The following is a 22,204-nucleotide window of genomic DNA, read 5'->3' as shown; positions in this document are numbered from 1 at the left end:
CGTTCCTCAGCCTTGCTAACCCCGGAGCAACGCGGCTGAAAGGAATCCCAACTCGAGCCAATGTTTAGTCAAGGTTCTTGCGTAAGCTGAAGGATGAAGTGACTCAAAATGCGCAAGGGTTCATTTGAGGCCGAGTGAGATCGGCTCCAGCGTCGATCGCGTGGGTCGTCGGCATTTTGTTGTCTGGAGCCACCGAGCTTACTCCAAACGACGAGCATGACGACGAACATGTCCTTGTTTCGCCAATTGGAGTTTGATCAAAGCAGACATATCTCACACCAGACGTCTGCCATTTGCCATGTGAGTTCCCGGAAATCCACTCTCGGATTCTCAGTGCATTGATCCCGTATAGTGGGGAATGGTAAAAATGCCAAAAGGGGAATTGGCAGCTAAGCAGCCAAGGACAGGGGTGGTTGACTTAGTCAGCGGTATTTTCAATGCTCTGGGGTTTGGAGATGGCCTTCTTTGATTGATGCCTCGGCAACTTTTTTTTTGTCGTGTTTTTTTGTTCCCTGCACAGGTGCAGGTGCAGGCAGTACAAGGGGGTGGCGCCTCCTTTCAGTTGGTGTGGTTGTGGGGAAGAAACGAAGCAGCGGGATTGGCAAAGCAGCACAGACGGCGCGATTCAGAGATCGAAGGCGCTCTGTACTAAGGCAGGCGTGGCATTGGAGCTCGCCTGGCTAGAGCTCCAAGCTGCCCTGCCAATGTGTTCGAGAGCTCAGTCCTTCAACGAGACTCGGTGAGGCGCTCTTCAATTAGTGCCGTACGCGTCGCCAGATTCGATGTGCTACCTATGTGTGTAGATGACCCACCCGAAGCCAAAAGGTTCTCAGATGGCAGCTTTCTTAATGACTGGAGCACCAAGTCTCGTCGGACTAGGACGCTGACCCCATTCCAGCCCACTCCGTCGGGACATCCATACCTCCATCACCCCGTTCGGCCTTGCAATAAGGCACAGTACGTGTTGGGTGTAGTGTACACCATATGGTCTTCCATCCCATCAGAGACGCAGTGGTCGCGGGTGCCACACCCCCCCGCGCGGTGCTGACCCGCGCGGCGCTGAAGCTGTTAAGGTATTCGTTCACATGCAACTAGCGTACCGCACCGTTCCCGTAGCTCTCTCGCCGCCCCTCGCCCTCACCCTCTTGGGAAACGAGCTCGTTTCCGACGTGCAGCACACTCGCCCCCACCCCCTGCCTCCTCAACCGTCTCCTGCATCCTCAGATTCGTTCCGTACGTAGTAAATGCATCATCACTTGCGTTCGCATCATCGATTGCTCAGGTGCCCAGTTCGTTCTGCTACCGAAGCAGCGTCAACCTACCGCTGAGCCCGTTCCCAACGGGCATGAGAGCTGGCACTCCATTATATAGAAATATAGCAATCATCATCCCTTGTGTGTGTTTGTTCCCGACGGCCCGCTGGATTGCTGGGGCGTCTCATGCGCCGAGGTATCTGAGCCCGGGACTCCCTACTCGAGCAGTGAGTGCCCTGCTTTGTGTACCTTCCCATCACACCCACGCGACACGGAAGCCGAGCACGGTGGAGCTTTGTCGCATTCATCCTTTTCATGTCAAGCTAAGCTACCGACGCCTCCTGCTAGCTGCTGATACTGCTACTCCCTACCACTCGGACTACATAAGTCGAGGCAATCCTTACAACTTTAAATACTACCACCACCACCAGCTCCCCCCTCCTCCTCCTCCCGACGACCCCGAACCCCGACTTAATAACTTCCCCTCACGGACCTCTCTTTTACCTAGGTCTGACCCATCGTAAAAATAAGAATACAAACTTCATCCAGAGTCCATCAAAGCAGCCGCCAACATGTCGCTCGCATCGGACGTAAAGATCGCCGAGTTCACTCACACGTCCACCGACGACATCTACCGCCTCACTGACACCCTTCGCGCCACCTTCCGCTCCAACAAGACCAAGGACCTTCAGTACCGCATCCTCCAGCTCCGCAAGCTGTACTGGGCCATCAAGGACTTCACCCCCCTGCTCTGTGATGCCCTGCGCAAGGATCTGAGGAAGCCCAAGCATGAGGCCCTCCTCTCCGAGATCGACTGGGCCGCCAACGACTGCCTCTACATGATCAACAACCTCGAGAAGTTCGCCGCCGATGAGAAGTGCGAGGATGTCCCCCTCACCTACCTCCCCATGAAGCCGCGCATCCGCAAGGAGCCTCTCGGCTTGATCCTCGTCATCGGCGCCTTCAACTTCCCCGTTCAGCTGACCATTCTTCCCATCATCGGCGCCATTGCCGCCGGCTGCACCGCCGTGCTGAAGCCTTCCGAGAGCGCCCCAGCTACCGCCATGGTCCTCACCAAGCTCTTCGAGGTTGCCCTTGACCCCAAGGCCTACACTGTCGTCAACGGTGCCGTCCCGGAGACCCAGGCCCTGCTTGACGTCAAGTGGGACAAGATCATGTACACCGGCAGCACCTCCGTCGGCAAGATCATCGCCAAGAAGGCCGCCGAGACTCTCACTCCCGTCACCCTCGAGCTGGGCGGTCTGAACCCGGCCTTCGTCACCAAGAACGCCAACATCAAGCTGGCCGCCCGCCGTCTCTTGTGGGGCAAGTCCCTCAACGCCGGCCAGGTGTGCATTTCTCAAAACTACATTTTGGCCGAACGTAGCATCGTCGAGCCCCTCATCCAGAGCCTCAATGCCTCCCTCAAGGACTTCTTCCCCAGCGGCGCCAAGAACAGCCCTGACTTCTCCCGCATCGTTAACAAGAGGTCCTTCCTGCGCATCAAGAAGATGCTGGACGAGACGAGCGGCAAGATCGTTATGGGTGGTGGCTTGGACGAGGACCAGCTCTTCATCGAGCCCACCGCTGTTCTGGTCGACTCCATGCTCGACTCTGTCATGAAGGAGGAGTCCTTTGGCCCTGTTTTCGCTATCATGCCGTTCGACAGCCTCGATGACGCCATCAACATTGCGAACCAGGTGTACAGGACGCCCTTGGCGCTCTTCACGTTCGGCAACGACCAGGAAAACCAGAGAAGTGAGCATCCCCCCTCCACCCCCCAAAATTACATTCTCGAACCCCGCTAACATGCTCGTTCAGTCATCAACGAGGTGACTTCTGGTGGTGCCACCATGAATGACTCCTTCTTCCACGCCTCCATTTCGACTGCCCCCTTCGGCGGCGTCGGCGAATCCGGCACGGGTAACTACCGCGGCCGGGCGTCCTTTGACGCATTCACCCACCGCCGGACCGTTGCCCAGACGCCGACGTGGATCGAGAAATTCCTTCGCGTGCGCTATATGCCCTACTCCCCCAAGGAGCTGGCTCGTATCCAGCGCGTGTCGGCAGGAAAGCCCAACTTTGACCGCAACGGCGTGCAGGCGAGAGGTGTGGGCTACTGGTTGAGCTTCGTCACGGGTCTCGGCGCGAAAGGTGCTAAAGGTGCGTTGTTGAGATGGGTGTTGGCCCTGGTAAGTATGTTTGCCCTAACCCAGCGAAGGAATAATTAGGACTTTGATCGGATGAGGGAGAGACTGAGAGATGCACACTTCACCTCGCAATGTCACTTTTACACACTCCCATGTGCCTGCTTCACATACACACACACACACACACACACACACACACACACACACCTGTCTTGTGCTATTTTCCCTTGTAAGTTTAGCCCCTCGGAACCCCTGGAGATAGGGGCCATAAAAAGTTTCGAAGTTTTGGACACTCGTTAGGAGAGGAGTAATAGGATCTCTCCTTTGCCCGGATGAACAAAGGGACCTTAAGGTTGGACGGTCGGTCCCTTGGTTAGGGCGCATTTTCACGGTACTATGTTATATACCAATATTTTTTTTTCATGTCACGCGATAGTAATGCAAGTATGTGCCGAGATGTCTTGCGCAAGTTGTTTCCTCCTTTCCAAACACAAATCCCAATTATCCACCGAAGTGATGGGAAACCTGGAGGGCAGAACACACCAGCCATCTTATATGCCTCTCTCCTCCCGTTACCTCGACATCCAACCCCCGTCCCGTTTTTATACATCACCTTGCGATGCCAATAGAACCCGCCCTGGACCTGTTCTCCAACTCAACAGGGATGTTCATCACCAGCTCGTCGCCACCCCCTGTCGCCGCCGTTGTCCCGCCGTGGCCCGTCGTCCGGGGGAAAGGATCGGGGTCAAAGTATCCGGGCCGCGCATCAGACAGTTTCCTCTTGCGCCGCCTCGCCTCTCTGAGAGCGGCGTCGACGACTGAAGAAAAGGTGCTTGACCCAGAGACGTTGCGTGGGCGGGCCCGCATATCCGCCTTTCGCGCCTTGGTAGCTAGCCCCGTGTCCCCCAAGAACCCCCTTATCCCAACGTTGTCGCCCGGGTAGCCACCACGCTCCTGGCCGTCGCTTCTGTCTTCGATCTGTTCATCCTCCTGTCTCCCTGATGCAACTATCCCGAGCTGCGCGTGCTGTTGCCCTAGCGAACACGGGGTCTCGACCGGGGCCCTGTCGTACAGTGTATCGACCGCAGGCGTGACGGCAGCCACAGCCCCTTTATTCGTCGCCGTGTCCGCCTCCCCCCAGCTCCTGTCGCGGTCTGCTTTGTAGGCGGCGAAGTCGGCCTGCACGCCGGGAACCTTGTCGACGAAGCGCTCGAGGAGAAGCTCGAGGCGGTCGCGGAGGCGGGTGGCGCAGCGACGGGGCGTCACTCGCGGACGGCGCGTTGGAAGTGATGGCGATGGTGGCGAGGGCATCGCGTAGAGGCGTTCTTTCTTTTGTTCTTCTCCTTACTTTCGAGGGCGGACTCCGGGTCTTATGGTTCAGCAACTTCCAGCTTCGCCGATTTTGAGGAAAAGATTTCTATTCTCACGGGTATAGATGGAACAAGAGCGGGAGGTGTGACCGCGGTTGATATTGTTTGGGGGGGGAGGGGAGTGAATGGCGTGGCCACGCAGTGACTCGTCGTCCCTCTGTCGAGTCTCACTCCGTACGCCCGCATCGTCCTGCGAAAGCTCTTCACTGGCAATCGTACAGGGACACACCAGAACAGACGACCCGGGTTGTGACACGCAGCGCTTCCCGACATATCCCGCATCGGCAGAGAAGATACCAAGCCTGTCCACAAAGAAAGAAAAAAGAAGAGGCTTGCCGTTTTTTGTTCATTCTATAAGTAGTCTGGTAGTACAAATCCCACCATGCCTCGCCGACTCCCCGCGCGGGCCGCAGTCTTTCTCGCAAGCGTGCGATTTAAAGGGGGAAAGGCGGCCCGTCAAACTCCACCCTTGCTTAGATGCCCCTAAGCTGCGTATTATCCCGCTCGTCAACACGTTGATACCGCTCCGCGAGCACCTCCTTGACTGTCTTCGTCAGGCCGCTCGGCTTCTCATACCGCTGGTGCAGCGCCCTCGCCACGGGCGACGCCGCGGGCAGCACCTTGGCATCCGCCTTGATGCTAACCTTGTCCTCCGCGACGCCCGCTGCCTGCTGCGCCTTGACGAGAACCGCCTCGCCCTGCTGCTTGCCCTTCTCCACGACGTCGCCGACGACAGCCTTGACCTCGGCGGCCTTGGCGTCGACGGCCTTCTTCACCTCGGCTGCTCTTGCGCGCGCGATCTCTTCGGCGGCAAGGCTCTTTTCCCTGGCGCGATCCCATGCGCTGCGGGCCTCCCTCTTCACGCTCTCCCCCTTGTTCTCTGCGAACGCGGCGCCCTTGGCCCGGGCGTCCTGGACGGCCTCCTTCGCGAGCGGTACGGCCTTGCCCTCGACGGCCTGCTCCGCCTCGCCGGCCTTGTCGACCGCGCCTCCCCAGAGCCTGGCGACATTGTATTCGAGCCCCTCGCGCACCTGGCCCCAATCCGTGCGCTGCGCCCACCGGACGGCGTTCTCGACCTCCCTGTTCCAGCGGTCCTTCGCCGTCTCGACGAGGTTCTCGCGGTCCTTGACGGCCTGCTCGGAGCGGGTCAGGGGCGGGGGTACGCGGACCTGGGGCTCGAGGAGGGTGTTGAGGACGTGGGTTTGGGAGCGGAGGTTGTGCGCCTGGGATTCGCGGTTGCGTTGGTGGGCGAGGGCTGTGAGGTAGGCGACGCCCAGGGTGAGGGTCACACCGCCGGTCTGTTGCGAGGGGTGTCAGCTTTCTGGGGCTCGCTCAATTGGAAAGACGGGTTCATTTTGCGGAAGCTAGTGCCTCTACAGGCGGGAGCTTGGGAGGGGGATTATTGGTGGTGGTGGTGGTGGCGGGATGTTACGTACGAGTCCAGTGGTGAAGCCCATGATTGATTGCACTTGATCGATCCGACCCGGTTCGATGCGCGCAATTGAGCCGTGGTTGTGTATGAATTCCTCTCCGTGAAGTCGAGTTTGGCTCAAGGTATCATGGTGCGATGCAGAAATATCGCCGCCGTCGGTAGAAGTTCGAATTGGCAGTCGCTTGTGCTTCCGAGAAGCGGGACGGTAGCTTCGTGGGAATGACGTTAATTATTCGGGCTTGGGCTGGCCGACGAGCGCAGCGAGCGACTTTCAGCCTCCCCGGGTGGATTTCGGCCGGGCGGTGGGCAGGGGTGCGGGTGGCCCGCTAAGCCAACCAGAGCGCTGAGGCAGAGCCCACCCAGGGAACAACCTCCCGGGGATACGCCGCCAAGGGCCAAAAATTTGGGAGAGCGAGAAGAGAAAGGCTATCGTGACTGTCGATTGCTGGAGCGCACCCGAACCACCGGCCCGCCGTCCAACGACACAATCCAGAGAAGCTTCGCCACAGCCCTCCCGCCCGAGCCGCGCTCTCTCCCCAGATCCCCTCCCCCTCCGCATACACGAATCCAACAAGGCCCGCCGGTCCAATTGAGAGGATTCAGACACAGCAGCCATGGCGGGCGGTCTCACCAAGTACAGGCATCTGAGCCGCAACTCATCAGCGCGGCAGGCCCTCCTCCGCGGTCTCGTTACCTCGCTCGTCGCCCATGAGCACATTCACACCACTTACGCTAAGGCGAAGGAGGCCCAGCGCCTCGCCGACAAGCTCATAACCTACGCGAAGCGGGACAACGAGGAGACGAGGCGGAAAGCCCAGGCCATTCTCTACGTTAGTCCACTCCTCCTTGCGCATGCGCCTGCACCCGCATGCCATGCCGCATCACACCACCCAACCCCTACCCCTTCAAGAAGGAGAACGAAGAGAAGAGGGAGAGCAAAAGCAAGAGAGAGCAAAAGTAAACTGACTTGGACATATCTAGACCCCCCATGACCTCCTCCCCAAGCTCTTCGGCGAGCTCCGAGAACGCTACTCTGAGCGCCCCGGCGGCTACACGCGCGTGCTGCGCACCGAGCCCCGGAGCACCTACGACCAGGCCCCCTCGGCGATCCTCGAGCTCGTCGACGGGCCCCGCGACGCCCGCTTCATGCTGACGGCGAAGGCCGTCGCGCACGACAAGGACCAAGGGAAGAGGCACACGGAGCTGACGCAGAAGAACGTCGCCAAGGTGACGAGGTACCGCAAGGACGGCAAGACGGCGTTCGACGACATGGTCGCCAGCTTCAGGCTGCTCAAGACCAAGGAGGAGCAGAAGGCTGCCCAGAAGGCCGAGGACAAGGAGGAGGCGAAGAAGGCCAAGGAGGCCAAGGCGTGAGCTTGCCCCCAACGAGTGGAAGAAGGAACAGGCGATTTGGGAGGAAAATGGGGAAGAGAAAGCCGGGGCACAATCTGTAAGACATAAAGAACGGTGTATCATCAAAAAGGGGGAAGAGAATACCTGGCCAGTCTATAGATTACGGTCGTGTAGGGTATACATGTATACTATGGAAGCTCCAAAAGACAACTTTTCAAGTCTGCCATGATCAGGCAGAAAAACAAAACACATCTATTCTATCCCTCTTACACAAAGTCAAAGGTGTCACCCTTCTCCTGGATCATCTTGCCCACACGCTGCGTGCCGACGACGCGCTCCAGCCTCATGACGTCGTACTTGGAGAACATGACACGCACGGTACCCTGCCCCGGCTCCAGTCTGAGGTCCTGCTCGCTGCGGGCGAGGTAGTCGCCCGCGATCTCGCGGTAGAAAATTGGGTTGTCCGGCAAGCCGTACATGATGACGCGCTGCACGCCGCGGAGCTGGTAGCGCCGGAAGTGGTGCGCGCGCTCCGTGTACAGCAGCACCTTGTGCCGACCCGTCAGGAAATGAGAGCGCGCACGCGAAGCCTCGGGCACCTCGGCGTACTCGGAAATGGTGCCGAAGGAGAGGACGGCGACGGCCGGGTTGGTGGCGAAGTAGTTGCGAACGCGGACAAAGTCGAGGTACGAAGGGATAAAGATGAGGGTGCCGGCAGTATCCTTGGCGCGCTTGATAAGGGAAGGGAGGATGGCCGAGATGAAGTAGTCGAAGCGCGCGTCCGGTTCCTTTTCGATGGACTTGCACTCGAAGCGGGAGAAGGTTTGGCGGGCCTTGAGGCCCAGCTGTGACAGAACGCCCGGATAGTCCGACTGGAAGCGAATCTTGCCCGCCCAGTTATGGCACTGCGTGCGGAAGAGCTCAGTCAGCTCCGGGGTATTGAATGCCGACAGGATGACCGTCTGCCGGAAGTATTTGGCCCAGTCCTCGAGGTACCAGCTGCGCACACGGCTGAAGTCGCAGCCGTGGGCATCCTTGGGCTGGAGGTTCATGTGTTCGAAGATGTACTCGACGTGCTCCCAGTTCTGCATGAGCTGGGCGTCGGCCTGGTCGACGACAACCATCTCGATGGAGCTCAAGAAGTCGTAGTCAATCTTCTTCTTGTCTTCCTCTGAGCCGATGGCCATGCGGAGACCCAGAGGACTGGCGAGAAGGATGTCGGAATTGTAGAACTGCGCAAAGTACTTGACCGTCTTGCGTGTGAACTTCATTCCGATTCGGAACATGTCGTCGTCGTTGCCCTCGAAAAGATCACGGAAGTCTGCCGGCTTATCATCTCCAAACTTGACCTCGTCGTCAGTGTATGCATCCTCGAAGCGCTTCCTGTTCTCCCGCTGGCCCGGGTCGCACAACTCTTCAATCGTGTTCACCATCTTCAGGCAGGATTGTCTCGTCGGCAGGATGAAAAGGACCTTGGGGCGCGTGAAGCCTTGGTCTCTGAACTCTAGGTCGGAGTTCTCTTCTCGCGCAAGTTTGTAGTTATTCTTGATGACTCTGTCTCGCGTTCTGTACATTCGTCAGCATTACCCCTGAGTAGAGCACTCTGGGAGGTTCTTACTTGAAAACATGGTTGACGGCATGTAAGCATACAAGTTGCCGCAAACCTTCAGAATTTTGGCTGTTTCGGTTATCGTACAGGACGTCGTTATAGTTGAAAAGCGTAGGGGCGATAGCCTGCTGCAAGGCATTGAGGGAGGTCAGCTTCTTGGATGCGGACTCCCGCAGCTTTTGCTTGAGTTTGAGGCCTTCCAAGCTCGAAATCGGTGAAGGAATTGCCGGTGCATCTGAGCCGTCAAGTTGAGGATATGTTACAACGGCCTTTGAAACCTTCGACATGGTCCGACTGAAGGTCCAGCCGCTCTTCTGGATCGCCTTAACTTTCTTTGTGGTAACATCTTCGTCCGGGGTTGCAAAGTGGTTGTCGAATGGATCCGAGGTATCGACCTCGTCTTCGTCGTCACTTTGCTCTTCTTCCTCCGCCAAGTCGCCCGAAGGGTCCTCTTCTGCCTCCTCGACCCGATCGAGATCTTTGCCGCCGTCTTGGTCCTCGTCTTCGTCCTCGTCATCATCCTCTGAAGACCCAGGGTCGACATTGGCAGTGCTCTCGGATCTTCCACTGTCCAGCTTCCGCCTTTTGGCGCTGGGTTCTGAAGACTCTGTAAGTCCTTGGAGTAGTGCCATATACGGACGGGCATTTTGAGGCTTCTCATCTTCATCCTCGGACATTGAAATATCAGAGTCATCCTCATCCTCGGACTCATATTCCTCTTGGGACTCATCGTCCGACGACCTAGCTGTGTTAGATTTTCATGACAATCATGAGTGGGGGCAAACTTTCAACATACTCTTTCTCCTCTACACGAGCAGCGTCGAATCGGGAAGAGCGACCAAAAGGCTTGCTGCCTCTCGCACCTCTTCCTCCCCTTCCAGCGCCTCCCCTTCCAGCGCCTCCTCTTCCAAAGCTTCCTCTGGCTCCGCCTCCTCTTCCTCCGCCGCCTCTACCTCCACCACCTCTTCCTCCTCGAGGACCACCCCGTCCTCCTCCTCCTCCTCCTCCTCGGAACCCGGCCCGACCTCTGCCTCTGGGACCCATGATATTTCACTTAAAGTCACTAAAACGGTCTCAGGTGACTGTAGAAAAAGTGAGGTCACCAAAGAAAACTCATTCACCTGGACGCAGAAAAAAGTTGTAAGTCGGCTTTCTTCAGCCTTGCAGAAAATCCCACACTAGACACCAGCCACAGCGGGGCAGTCCCGCCACGAAACTCGTTATCGAGCCTTATCTTAGCGCGCACAACCCGGTCGGAGCCAACCACAAATCGCAAAATCCCACTCACCCACTCAGAAAGCGAAGGAGGGTACGGGTGCAGAGTTCGAGATTTTTGAAGCGACCATCGCGAAAAAGGCTCCGAGACAAATCCACTCCCAGTCAGTTTTTTGGCCCGCGCACTACCCCGAACCTCACCCCCAAATCCCACCCCCTCCTCTTCTCCTAAACAACCTCTCAAACTTGCCCGCAGGCCCAGAGAACGAGATCCTCCTGCCCAGCATGGCCGTCGCCGAAACTGAGAAGTTCCTCCACCTCTCGCGGCCCATCGCGCCGGCCACTATTGGCATCCCAGGCAACATTGCCCCGCTCACTGTCAACATCCAACCCCAGGTACGACACCTCTTCTTGCGCTCAAGGTCCTTGTTTTACACCCGGGCCATATCATAACCTCCTTGGAGTCTTCATATATACTCGCATACACATCTCCAAGACAGCTTCCATACCTTGCCCCCGCTGCTCGAAGCTAACCCCACTTCCTCTCCTAGGCTATCCTCTCCATCCTCGACCATGCCGTGCGAAGAGACATCCGCGATACGCAATCAACCCGCGTCATCGGCGCCCTGGTTGGTGTCCGCTCCGAAGATGGCACCGAGGTCGAAGTGCGCTCCTGCTTCGCCATCCCTCACACCGAGAACGAGGACCAGGTTGAGGTGGACGTCGACTACCAGAAGAACATGCTCGCTCTCACCCTGAAGGCCTCCCCGCGCGAGTCCCTGCTGGGCTGGTACACCACCACCCACGAGCTCAACTCCTTCTCCGCCCTGATTCAGAACTTCTTCGCCTCCCCGGAGACCGGCACCTTCCCCCACCCCGCCGTCCACCTGACCATCAGCACAGACCCGACCTCCGACATCGAGGCTCGCTGCTACATCTCCGCCCCCGTCGCCGTCAACGCTGAGCGTGCCGCCGAGAGCTGCCTGTTCATCCAGGTGCCCCACAAGCTCATGTACGGTGATGCCGAGCGCAGCGCCCTTGAGGCCATCTCCATGGCCAAGGACACCGAGGACCGCACCGCCCCCGTCGTCTCCGATATCGAGGGTCTTGCCCGCTCCATCGAGTCTGGCACCAACCTCATCGAGCGCGTCAGCGACTGGGTCAACGGCATCCTCGACGAGGATGAGGAGCCCAACCAGGCTCTGGGCCAGTACCTCATGAACGCCCTCTCGCTTGCCCCCAAGGTCGACCCGGCCCAGATCGAGCACGACTTCAACAACCACATCCAGGACGTCCTCATGGTCTCCTACCTGGCCAACACCATCCGCACCCAGATCGACCTGTCGCAACGGCTGGCTGTTGCCAACCTTACTTCCGGCGAGAAGGACGGAGAGGGCAAGACAACCGAGGGTGGCGAGAAGGGCGAGCAGCGGGGTCAGCGTGGCGGCAAGCGCGGTGGACGTGGCGGAGGTCGCGGTGGTGGTAACAGGGGAGAGCCTAGGGAGCCAAGGGAGCCCCGCGAGCCGAGGGAACCCACCGAGTAAGCAGCTAATTGTGAAAGTAATTCCTACATGCAAAGTCATGGCAAGAGAATTGAAACCACAAACAAAAAAGGAGAGACAAGAGGTTGAAAGAGCAAGTAAGCCAGCACGCGATGCTGATATTTTCCCGCCGCAAGGTAGCAAGCATGGCATCATGAGGAACCCACACTTGATAAACCGTCATGGCGTTATGGCAGTGGCAGGATAGACGGCCTAGGGTAGAATGCGCTAGGCAGTTGCAATGATGATATTCACGCTTTCATGCAAAAGTTCAGAACAGCAGGCTGTGCCGTGAGGTTCAAGAAAATTGAGTGACAATTAAGGTACGTAAGTGTTCTAGCATGCAATAGCCTACATGATTTGATGCCATCCTGTCCCTCCTTATGAACGCCAATATGCTGTACCTTTAAACCCCCATACGCCGTTCATTGTGCCGTAGACCTTTAGCAGAGGCCAGATGCTCGCCTAAACGCCCATGTTTGGCTTTTGCGGCAAACTGGCAGGATTGCCATATTGCGGCAGGTGGCTGAACGTCTGTCCGGCTGGGCCCTGAGGTATGGGTTTGTTGGGGATGTGAGGAGAAGGATTTTGTGGAAGGTGTTGCGGGGGATGCTGAGGCAAGATATGAGGACCCGGTGCTTGGGGCAGAGGGTTGATGTGATGAGGGTGCTGGGGAGGTGGGGGGTGGTATGAGGAAAATGAGTTATTAGACCCTTGTCTAACCATACCATAGCCCGCAACAACGCCGTAAGGTGCCGGCGGGCCTGGCTGCTGGTAGCCGGTGTATGCCAAGTGAGGCGAGCCGATCTGGGGGCTGCCATGATGGGACCCAGGGGCACTGAATGGCGGTTGAGGTGGCTGCATCGGGGTCATGCCATTGCCAGGAACGAACGACTGGGTTTTGGGGTTAAAGGCATGCCGATTATAGCTACCAGGAATGGGGTGCTGGCTCTTGGGGTCATTGGGGTTGATGTTGGCCGGTAGCTGTCCGTACATATACGGAACAGTGCTTTGAGCGGGCGGGGCGGACATGCCCCGCGGGGTGTAGGGAGTTGCGTTAGCACCGGAAGGTGTCATAGGCGCCGGTACTGGTGCCGGTGCCGGTGCCGGCCCAAACCCTTGCTGCCAACCTTGCTGCGAAGGGGCAGGCCCGGAGCCCCCATAGGTCCTGGCATTCGAAGGGGGTTGGAATTGTGGCTGGTTTGCTTGGGGTTGGTACTGGCACCGGTTAGCTTGGCTGTTGTGACTGGGAAATGCTTTACTTACCGGTGGCATATTGGGGTACGGACTGTATCCCGTATTAGGCATCATAGGGGCAAAAGATTGCGTCGGCGTGGTGTTGTACGGAGCCTGTATCTGGTTGGGGTACGGTTGCTGGACTGGAGCACCATACTGGTTGGATACAGGTACATACTGGGGTTGCGGCATCCATGTCTGTTGCTGCGGACCCCAGTAGGGAGTATAGTTGTGTCTCGAGTCGAAGCTATCTGAATCATCACGCCTCTGTTTGCCAGTCTTGCCCCTCTTGGACTTATCCTTGGCAGAGACCGAACTGGCACGTGAGATGCCGTTTTCACCCTCGTTATCTAGGAACACAGTCAGCTGCAGTACAGGAAAGCTTCATTCAACATACATACCAGGCGTGGATTCACCGGTCTTTTCGGAGTTGCCGAAAATACGCTCACGGGCCTGCTTATATGCCTCCTCACGCTGTTCCCTTGATAATCTACACAAGTCAGTAAAGGGTACCCGTGAATGGAACGAAGGCACACACTTCTGATTCGCAGCGGCCGATTTGTCCTTGGAGTCACTGCCAGTTTCTGAAGTAGCCTTAGACGGAGAGGCGCTAGCAGAAGCATGCTCTCCCTCCTCTCCGCGTCGCATAATCTTTCGCGGAAGAACTGCAGGTGGAGGAGGAGTCTCAGAATTGGTCTCTGGAGCAGCGATACTAGCTAGCGACTCAGGAACCCTAGCATATGGGGTTCTAAAGATTCGCACTGATCCAATGCGGGATTCATATTGATGCGTCATCCGATAGTAGTCAGCCAACTTGTGGGTCAGCATCCGACAGAAAGAGTTTGACGGAGGAAAGTCCATGTATGGTTCCCTAGATGGTGTCAGTCAAACGCCTTTTGATTCACTCAGAAAGCACTTACTTGGAATTCTGAACAAATTTGATCAATTCTGCCTCCAACCGTAACAAAAACAGTCGGTCCTTGGGGGATGCCATCGCCTCGAGAAGCTTTTCATCTGGCGCCTGTCCATAGATGGTATTCAAGAGATTGGCCGAGTCTGGAAGATTGGCCGACAACGCGTTAGAGGTTGGCAGTTGGGGTTGATCCGACGAAGCGCTCTGTGGAGTAATCATGCCCTGGCTCAGGGACCCAGAGATAGGCTGAGTGAGGCGGCGGTCTGGCATGTCGCCTAGCTGGATGATGCCTCTCGCACGCGCCGCAATATCGGAGCCCATTCTCGAACTTGGGAGATTTGGACCTCGAAATGAAAATGAGTCGTCATCTTCAGCTCCCGCGGCTTTTACGCTGGCGCTGTCGTCGGGTCGTAATGATTCCTTCTCATCCAATGCGAAGGTTGTTCCCGAAGTGATACTCTTTCCATCCAAACTAGGAGGCTTGGTGCCGAGCTCCGAGCTGGAGTCAGCTCTCTGTGAATCATCTGATCCATCCTTCGTCGCTGACTTTGATCGCTCAGTAAACGTTGACCCTGTCCCATTCACAACGAGGCTGGGCGTTCGTTGTCCGATATTCAAATCCTTCAGCCCATCCACAACAGTATCGGTCGCATCGGGCTTTTTCGACAGGCCAGGGTCGCGCTTGGCCGCGCTCAAGGCAGGCTTCGTGGGGTTCATTGCCGCGGATAGGCGGCTATCAGCTCCGTTTGCAACAACGGGTGTAGGCACAGGGACAACGCCGGCTGGAGCAGCTTGGTCTGGGCGGTCTTGAGCTGGCGCGGTTACTCGTCGCACAGTAGTGACGGGATGGTTGTCTTTTGATGCTGATGCAGCAACCTAAACAAGCGCAAGCAAAGTTAGCATTTATTACCAGGCAACCACTGAGCTATGAGAAGGAGGGGTAGCTCAGAAGCGGTCCGCACCTTTGCGAAAGATGGCTTGGGAATGTTAGACGACATCTGGGCAGTAGCCATAGCTGGAGTGGAGGTTAAGAGAGGGCTCGACTTCAGTCGTGGGCAGTGGAATAGAAGTGGAAGTCGTCTGTCGGGGGTCGCTCGGGTAAAGACAATAGCGCGCGACGAGACGAATTGAATTTCCGAATCGAACGCGATTAAAGACGGTATCGGATTCAAGGAACAAACTGGATCAAGGCGGGCCTGCAGAGCGAGAAAAAAGTACCGTGGATCATCGTCGGGACAGGCTCGTCATCGTAGCTGCTGTGTTTTTGGATGGTCGATGGTTGGCAGCCCCAGTTCTTCGTCAGAGGGGCGTCGTCCGATACTTCGACCAGGTCTGCGCCTGGTGGCTGTCTGTCAGCGGTTGTAGCCAGGACTTGGTCGCAGCAAGCTGGTAGACGGGCGCGCAACGGACGAAGCAAGTCGATTTGATGTTTGACGGCCTGCAAGGCGGAAAGAGCGCCACAGGCTTGAGGGGAGAGAGGAGTGGTGGTGTGGGTGGTACGGGTGGTGTGGTGTAGACGATAGGAAGGTAGTGAGTGGGAGGGAATTGGCAGAGCTGTGTGTGGGTTTTTGGATTGCGCTGAAAAGGGAAAAAGAAGATGGGGAAACTGGAGAACGGAACCGACAGTTTCTTAGGCTAAGGCTCACTCACCCTCGGCAACTCGCTTGGTGCCTCGCTCGCTCAGTGCAAGCAAGGTATCCGTAATGGTATAACGAATAATGTCTTGATCTCTCACTGTATGTGTGTGAGGTCTCTGGGTCACTCTTCTTGATCGCCGAGCCTTTGTAGAGGAGCAAGAAGCTTAAATGCCGGCGACTCCCAATCGAGCGGACGGCGGTCTCAAGTTGGTACAAGATGGTGTCAGACGGCTGCCATCTCCTCCGCAACGTCGTGTGGGACGTCAGGCTGAAGAATCGGGTGGTGGTCACAAATTCTGGTGAGGATTGAGCAGGTCTCGGGCTTAGGTTGGCTGGCGAGAGACAAAAGGCCACAGACTGAGCCGAAAGTGGCTTAGTGTCGGCAGATTCCTGGGCCTGAACCTGACGGAAACCTGACGTTGTGGCTAGTGCTAGGGGGCTGGTGCAAATGGGTACCAGCCTGGTTAGGTAAGCAGCTGGCAATCGTTGTTGTCTACACAGTCCCTGGGCCAAATCTCATCTCGTTGCAGATACACTGGATGAATTAAAACCCTGGGCACTTCCAGGAACGGTTGAATATTACCCTCTGCCTCAACAAGACTATTACAACTGAGACTCTGATCTCCGGTTTTCAAGAGAAACGAGAAATCTTTCAACGTGAATTGGCCTGTGCACCGCAGATCAAAATTCCGAAATAGACAACAGCCGGGGACAAGACGCCGACATAGTAAAAACCGATATTCATCGTTAGAACCATCATTCAATCAACAACCGTTCTCCAATGCATTCCTACAGGGGACGTGGCGGTCCTCGCCAGTCCACTCCGGCAAACGTTCAGTGTCAAAGATGCCTCAAGAGAGATAAGTCCATCATCGACCGCTTCATCACAATCCTCGTGCTGACTTTGACAGAACGTCACTACACATATGAGTGCAAGGAGTCGGCTCAAGCCAGACCTTATGTGTCGCGGCCTTCCCGAACCCAACAATTACGCAACCCGAAGCTCATGCCCAAACTCACAAATGAAGTGCCAGACGATGCGCAGCGCAAGTAAGTTTGCTTCATACTCGTAATTGAACCGTTTGCTAATGTGAGTTGCAGAAAGGGTATTGCAGATGAGGAACTCGCCAAGAAGGAGGCCGAAAGGGCCAGAAAGCGGGAGCTAGAGGAAAGGGACGAAGAACTTATCAGACAAACGCAGGCCAAACGCAGACGGTCCGAGTCTGTTGATTCCGTTTCCACTATCTCCACAAACCGCTCCGTCTCGCCGCCCCCGCCCAGACGACGTTCGCCGTCCCCCGTGCCTTCCCGGCGGAGACAGAAATCTCCCGATGGTCGCAAGTCCACTAGGCAAACGTCATTCAGTCCAGAGAGCGAAGTTGAGCGACCCGCTTCCAGAAGGTCAGCCGGAAGCAGACAGACACAATCGCCGCCTCGACGTCGCCAGAGATCGCTGTCTCGTGATAGCCGTTCACCTCCCCCAAGTCATGAGCGGAGGTATCGTGAGAGGGATGATGACCATGCAAGACCAGCTGGGAGGCCGGCCCAGACTCTTGGGTATGCCCGGGACTCTCCTGGTTCGAGAGAATCATCCATCTCTCGTGGCAAGGATGCCGGCAGTAGCCGACGATCATTATCTAGGTCTCCTGACCGTCGGGGCGAGAGACGCGAAAGCCGTCCCACCCGTAGCGACAGAAACGCCGGTTATCGAGACGAGCCCGACAATCGTTTTGGTCGTGGTGTCAGGAACGATAGGCAGGAGGGAAGACAGGAACAGAGACAACCACAGCGTGAACGGAGCCTCAGTCCATTCTCTAAGAGATTGGCCCTGACGCAATCATTGAACACGGGCAGGTAGCCGTTGGGTATCAATTATTTGTTGGCCAGGCGAGTTCGGGCCTGACCCAAAACCATAATACAAGGAGCTTTTACCATCCATACATGTCTACACCGCTTAAACAGCCAAGTCTTCGTCCGCCTCCTTCTCCCGTCTTTCGTCCTCCTCTTCCTCCCTCTCTCGGACCCGTACTCCTTCAACTAGCGCGATGCCATCCACTCCAGCCGCATCGCCATCCGTGCTCCCTGATTCGACGTGCTTCGACTTTGCGGCTGCTTTTTGCGCACCGGTGATGCGTTCCCTCACTAATCTTGCAATGGCATTGTCCGTCCGCACGTTCAGAACTTCCAGCTTCTTCTCCAAGTCTCTCTTCAAGTCCCAATTTGGCTTCTTCGGCTGGAGTTTAAACAGATCGATCCCTTTGTCGTCTTGCGATTCCTCGGCCGCCTTTTGTCTCACGTCGGCCTCGATGTCTGCCGCCAGCTCCTCGAGTGTGGGCTTCTCTAGGTCTTGAGTCGGGGGCGCCTCGAAGCCAAGCTTGGGCCCGCGCACTTCAGGGTCGTAGTTTCGGCCAGACAGGTGTAATCTCGTAACATCGGGCTCTGCTGGAGGTGAGGCTGAACGTTCCGATTCTGGAGCGACGATCTCGTCTGTTGGTTGTTTTCTCTTAAGGTTCTTGAGCTTTGCAAGGCGCGCTTTGCGGTCGTCTACTGCCGCGCCCAGCGTTGTTTGCGAGCTCGACATGATGATGATTTCTCAGATGGACAATTATAATGGTCGGGGTTTCGGTGTAATAGCCTTGGCTTCGTGAATCGGGGGTTGTATACAAGCACGAACTTTTGCAGGTGCGTTCAATCAGGAAGTTGACGGTTGAAGATCGGTGGTTGGCTGGGAGTGGGGCCGAAATTTGACAAGCCCATTGCAGTCACTGCGGAACACTTCCATGGAATGCACTAACGATGCACAGACTCTCTCCAAAGTCGCACTTACCTTCCAGATGTACAGGGGTCTTCTGGAAGCTGTAGCGGCCAAAATTTCGCGATTCTCATTTCAAACCTTCAAGCTTAACGAACACCACCACCGTACTGCGATTATTCAACTCAAATATGCCGCCTCAGCAATCCAACTGTTACTCGAGCTGACTCCCTTCTTCCGCGTTGGGTCTCCAACCTTTCCTGAACGATGTCGCAACCTTTCATCTGCCGGCCGTGCCTGCAGCGCATCCAGCAACATGGCCGCCATTCATTCAATGCTGGCAAAGTCCAAGTGCTCGTCCAGTCTCGGCGTGAAAGCACCTTAGCCAGCCAGTCCACTGGCCAAACGCCATTCATTATTCGCAAAGTCAAACCGAAGCACTTGGGACCTGATCCCGCCATCGAGTTAATAAGAAACCGACGGAACTCCTACTTGCGACAGTCCGTAAAACGTATCGAAGCCGAGGGGACTGCAGCCTCGAAGGACAAAAGCTCTTGGGCGCAAGAGCTGGCACAAGAGAAGACCTCAAGATACCAAGAATATGGTTATCTACGACATAGTTACAGCAAGACGGAGCTAAAACGGTTCACGGACTGGAAAAACGACTTAATCAGGTTGATTGAGTACACATCACAAGGTGCTTCTTACAAAGTCCCAGCAAGGCTGGATTGGATACTGGACCGCCAAGCAGTTGAAGTCGCAATTGGAGAGTGGGACTCTTGGGCGACTCAGAAGAAGAGCAGCAGTTGGCATAGCCTTATGTTCTCTGCTCTGTGGTCTTGCCCTGATCGGGCTCTCGCTGTCCTTGAAGCCACCACCCAAGACTTCACACCACCTGGCTATGCCATCAAAGATGCCATTCACTTTCTAGCAAAGTGGCAAAGAGTACTTTCTGGCAATGTACTTGCAACCCATGCCAAGTCTCTGCGCGACTTTGCCATTGCGATTATCAATACGACGCCTCATAACCATGTGCGGCTGCGGCAAAACACTATCTATAGCCTTACAAACGACCCTGGCATGGCAAACATTGATGTTCTTTACCACTGCCTGAGGGAGAATGGTCACAAAATCCACCGGCACACACTCCTCCACATGGCAAGCCGACTCTCAAAGGCCCCGCAGCACAAGGAACTTGCTCTGCAAATGACCATCGAAGCCATTGAGGAAGGTGGTGCTGACCTCAACTCCAGGCAGTGGTCAAGTCTCTGCACCTCCATTCTGGCTCTCGATCCTCAGAGCATCAAAACCAGCGACGAATTTTCCGCCGCGGATGCGTTTGGCCTCCTTTTGGAGCACGGCTTCGTTCCCAATATGGTTAACTACACAGCAGTAATCAGGTCCCTGTGTCTTACAGGCCAGTCTGGGACAGCTTGGGAGGTTTTCCAGGTGATGCGACGGCATGACATCGAACCGGATACGATCATGTGGTCTACTCTCCTTGACGGAGCGAAGAGGGCGCTTTCAGCATCGACTGTTGAGCGTGTCGTGGATGGAGCTATCGAGTATAATGCCATCGACGTGCCCTTCTTGAATGACCTCCTCTTTTCTGTGCTTCACTTCTCCGAAGCAGAAACAAGAGACAACAAAAGGGCAGGACCTGGCTCCGTCCCGGCCTTTGGCCCTATGCTGCATTTTTACTCCAAGATCTTCCATCTGGCACCATTGCAGGCGCTTGTTCCCGTGGACTTCTCCCGTTATCTCGATGCATCTCGAGGTCTGGAGATGCCCGCAGATTGGCAGTTACCCCGACAGCTCTTTCCTGCACTGGATACAGCCATGTCGGCTGTTCCTGACAAGCTGAGCCCAACTGGTGCCACCCTGGGCATCATGTTTATCGCCTACGTGAAGAGCCTCACGCAGCCAATTAGCTTGATCTCGCTGTACGCCTATTTCAGACAGCTAATATCTAATGGTAGCCCCGTCGCCACGAATTTTGTCCAGGAGAAGGGAACATTCGTGTATGATGTTATTATTAAGGCCCTCTGCGAATCTCCGGGCATGCTCCGCGCAGCCTTGGACATCATAGGCGACATGCTTAAGCACACTCTTGAGGAGCGGAGCAAATCAGACAGTGCCGCGAGGCACCCCTTAGACGAGGCCGTTGCAGTGCCGTCGCCGCTTCACCCTGCGCCAAGCGTCTTCACCTGGAGCATCCTGTTGCACGGGTTCATGTTCCACAAGGAGAAGGGCTCTGGTGAACGCATCCTCGCTATGATGCGTCAGCACGGCATTGAGCCGAACTTGGTCACTTGGAACACACTGGTCGCGGGTCACGCAAGGAACCAAGATGTCAATAAGACGGTTCATTCGCTGCAACGACTCGAGGCTGCCGGACATGAGGCGGACGACTACACGTTGAGGGCCTTTTCAAAATTGGTTAATAGGGAGGCCGCGTTGAGGAAGATGGAGAAGACCATCGACGACAGGAAGAAGAATGAGGAGGCTCAGCCAATAGCTACGCTTGACGCCGATATTGGACTGCAGCTGTGAAGGCTGAATGAACCTGGCAACAGCCCACCTTCGTGTACAGATGTCTGCCATATGTCAAGACGCTCAGTCTTGAACCATGAATATGATATATAATTAGAAATATACCCACTCATCTTACCATTTGCTTCTGTTACATTGTAGCACCCACGATCATCTACAATACTGTACATCAACACCAAAGTTGATGGCCTGGGGCGTTGAAATGGCTGACAGCAAGGATCACCTCGCATTGGGCTACAGGCTACAACGGGCTGCAACGGACATTACCGTAAACGCTGCGAGGGTAGACACCTGAATATGGCCCAATTGAAATGTCCCGAGAGTGTGCACCAAGTATTTCTAAGGCTGCTTTTCTGCTGGTAGGGTGGGCAGATTTGCAGTGAGTGGCTCTGCTTTTCGAAGAGCTCGAACTGGCAATCACGGAAAATGCATTCCTCCTTGGAGATTAGCCCGTTATATGACGGCACTATTCAAGGCTCAGGGTTCCGATGTTGAAGACACGAGAAGGACAAATTGCGCCAGAGATGTGGTTGCTGTTTGATATCAAGGGCGGCGTGTATTTGTTTTCCAGCTCTTTGTGTATTGCCTTTCATTTATTCTGTCCTGCTGTGTGCGTAGACAAGTTACATGACTATCTACCGAGGCAATCGCCACCGAGTCAGTAATGCTTGATACAAGAGGTTGCTCAATTGTGAATTAGTACTTCGTCATCGATCAGCTAATCTGGCCTGTCTTGTATCTGCCTCTGCGTGTATAAAAAATCAACCCGTAAGAGGGGTCAGGGGGGGAAGAGCGTTATCTTGCTGGCACTCTATGGGTGCGTCGTGGCTTTGGGCACAACAACATGAATGACACATGGCTGCGGTAATGCTCCCCGAAAAGCTACAATGCTTACATTCTTAACAGTACATCCATCGACTCCCGATATCCCTAGTATTCCTTACAGCAGGCACTAGGGTATCCATGCCCTCTCTCGATCATTCTGCTTCCTTTTCTGTTCTTTTGTAGCAGACAACAGCACGGCATATTAGTTTAGCCTGGTGAGAGCTATACGTAACACATGGGTTATCTCGGATCAACGAACATCTTGAACCTTTAGACGTATGCTTCGTTGACAGAGCTTCGCTTTCATAGCTACAGATAGTGTGTATATCATTACAAGTCCGTTTCCCAAGCTTAAAGCCAGCATG

General features: G+C 55.7%; 10 protein-coding genes across 10 annotated transcripts; 5 read left to right on the top strand and 5 right to left on the bottom strand.

The window, feature by feature from the left end:
* Positions 1-1,825: 1,825 nt before the first annotated feature.
* EsH8_V_000773 (Aldehyde/histidinol dehydrogenase) lies at positions 1,826-3,484 on the top strand (the record flags this gene model as incomplete). The annotated part of the gene is made up of 2 exons (XM_083273289.1): positions 1,826-3,011; positions 3,075-3,484. The coding sequence occupies 2 exons, from the start codon at positions 1,826-1,828 to the stop codon at positions 3,482-3,484; spliced, it is 1,596 nt and encodes a 531-aa protein (XP_083126004.1).
* A 528-nt stretch (positions 3,485-4,012) lies between these two features.
* On the bottom strand, positions 4,013-4,714 carry EsH8_V_000772 (uncharacterized protein; the record flags this gene model as incomplete). The annotated part of the gene is made up of 1 exon (XM_083273288.1): positions 4,013-4,714. One exon carries the CDS (start codon positions 4,712-4,714, stop codon positions 4,013-4,015), a length of 702 nt encoding a protein of 233 aa, XP_083126003.1.
* Positions 4,715-5,246: 532 nt separating this feature from the next.
* EsH8_V_000771 (MICOS complex subunit Mic12 family protein) lies at positions 5,247-6,230 on the bottom strand (the record flags this gene model as incomplete). Its single annotated transcript, XM_083273287.1, has 2 exons — positions 5,247-6,071; positions 6,210-6,230. 2 exons carry the CDS (start codon positions 6,228-6,230, stop codon positions 5,247-5,249), a joined length of 846 nt encoding a protein of 281 aa, XP_083126002.1.
* A 589-nt stretch (positions 6,231-6,819) lies between these two features.
* On the top strand, positions 6,820-7,579 carry EsH8_V_000770 (mitochondrial 54S ribosomal protein bL17m; the record flags this gene model as incomplete). The annotated part of the gene is made up of 2 exons (XM_083273286.1): positions 6,820-7,035; positions 7,187-7,579. 2 exons carry the CDS (start codon positions 6,820-6,822, stop codon positions 7,577-7,579), a joined length of 609 nt encoding a protein of 202 aa, XP_083126001.1.
* A 245-nt stretch (positions 7,580-7,824) lies between these two features.
* EsH8_V_000769 (rRNA-binding ribosome biosynthesis protein UTP25) lies at positions 7,825-10,284 on the bottom strand (the record flags this gene model as incomplete). The annotated part of the gene is made up of 4 exons (XM_083273285.1): positions 7,825-9,124; positions 9,177-9,908; positions 9,978-10,220; positions 10,271-10,284. The coding sequence occupies 4 exons, from the start codon at positions 10,282-10,284 to the stop codon at positions 7,825-7,827; spliced, it is 2,289 nt and encodes a 762-aa protein (XP_083126000.1).
* A 383-nt stretch (positions 10,285-10,667) lies between these two features.
* Positions 10,668-11,926, top strand: EsH8_V_000768 (eukaryotic translation initiation factor 3 subunit F; the record flags this gene model as incomplete). The annotated part of the gene is made up of 2 exons (XM_083273284.1): positions 10,668-10,778; positions 10,934-11,926. 2 exons carry the CDS (start codon positions 10,668-10,670, stop codon positions 11,924-11,926), a joined length of 1,104 nt encoding a protein of 367 aa, XP_083125999.1.
* Positions 11,927-12,388: 462 nt separating this feature from the next.
* EsH8_V_000767 (uncharacterized protein) lies at positions 12,389-15,085 on the bottom strand (the record flags this gene model as incomplete). The annotated part of the gene is made up of 6 exons (XM_083273283.1): positions 12,389-13,141; positions 13,190-13,509; positions 13,561-13,649; positions 13,698-14,030; positions 14,080-14,948; positions 15,035-15,085. 6 exons carry the CDS (start codon positions 15,083-15,085, stop codon positions 12,389-12,391), a joined length of 2,415 nt encoding a protein of 804 aa, XP_083125998.1.
* A 1,405-nt stretch (positions 15,086-16,490) lies between these two features.
* On the top strand, positions 16,491-17,059 carry EsH8_V_000766 (zinc knuckle-domain-containing protein; the record flags this gene model as incomplete). Its single annotated transcript, XM_083273282.1, has 3 exons — positions 16,491-16,759; positions 16,811-16,995; positions 17,052-17,059. The coding sequence occupies 3 exons, from the start codon at positions 16,491-16,493 to the stop codon at positions 17,057-17,059; spliced, it is 462 nt and encodes a 153-aa protein (XP_083125997.1).
* Positions 17,060-17,663: 604 nt separating this feature from the next.
* On the bottom strand, positions 17,664-18,290 carry EsH8_V_000765 (cwf18 pre-mRNA splicing factor-domain-containing protein; the record flags this gene model as incomplete). The annotated part of the gene is made up of 1 exon (XM_083273281.1): positions 17,664-18,290. The coding sequence occupies one exon, from the start codon at positions 18,288-18,290 to the stop codon at positions 17,664-17,666; it is 627 nt and encodes a 208-aa protein (XP_083125996.1).
* A 1,326-nt stretch (positions 18,291-19,616) lies between these two features.
* On the top strand, positions 19,617-21,014 carry EsH8_V_000764 (uncharacterized protein; the record flags this gene model as incomplete). The annotated part of the gene is made up of 1 exon (XM_083273280.1): positions 19,617-21,014. One exon carries the CDS (start codon positions 19,617-19,619, stop codon positions 21,012-21,014), a length of 1,398 nt encoding a protein of 465 aa, XP_083125995.1.
* Between the last annotated feature and the right edge of the window lie 1,190 nt (positions 21,015-22,204).

Source organism: Colletotrichum jinshuiense, chromosome 5 (genome assembly GCF_051148585.1).
Source record: "Colletotrichum jinshuiense chromosome 5, complete sequence".
In the NCBI taxonomy this organism is placed as follows: Eukaryota; Fungi; Ascomycota; class Sordariomycetes; order Glomerellales; family Glomerellaceae; genus Colletotrichum; species Colletotrichum jinshuiense.
This window is presented reverse-complemented; position numbering and strand designations above follow the sequence as displayed.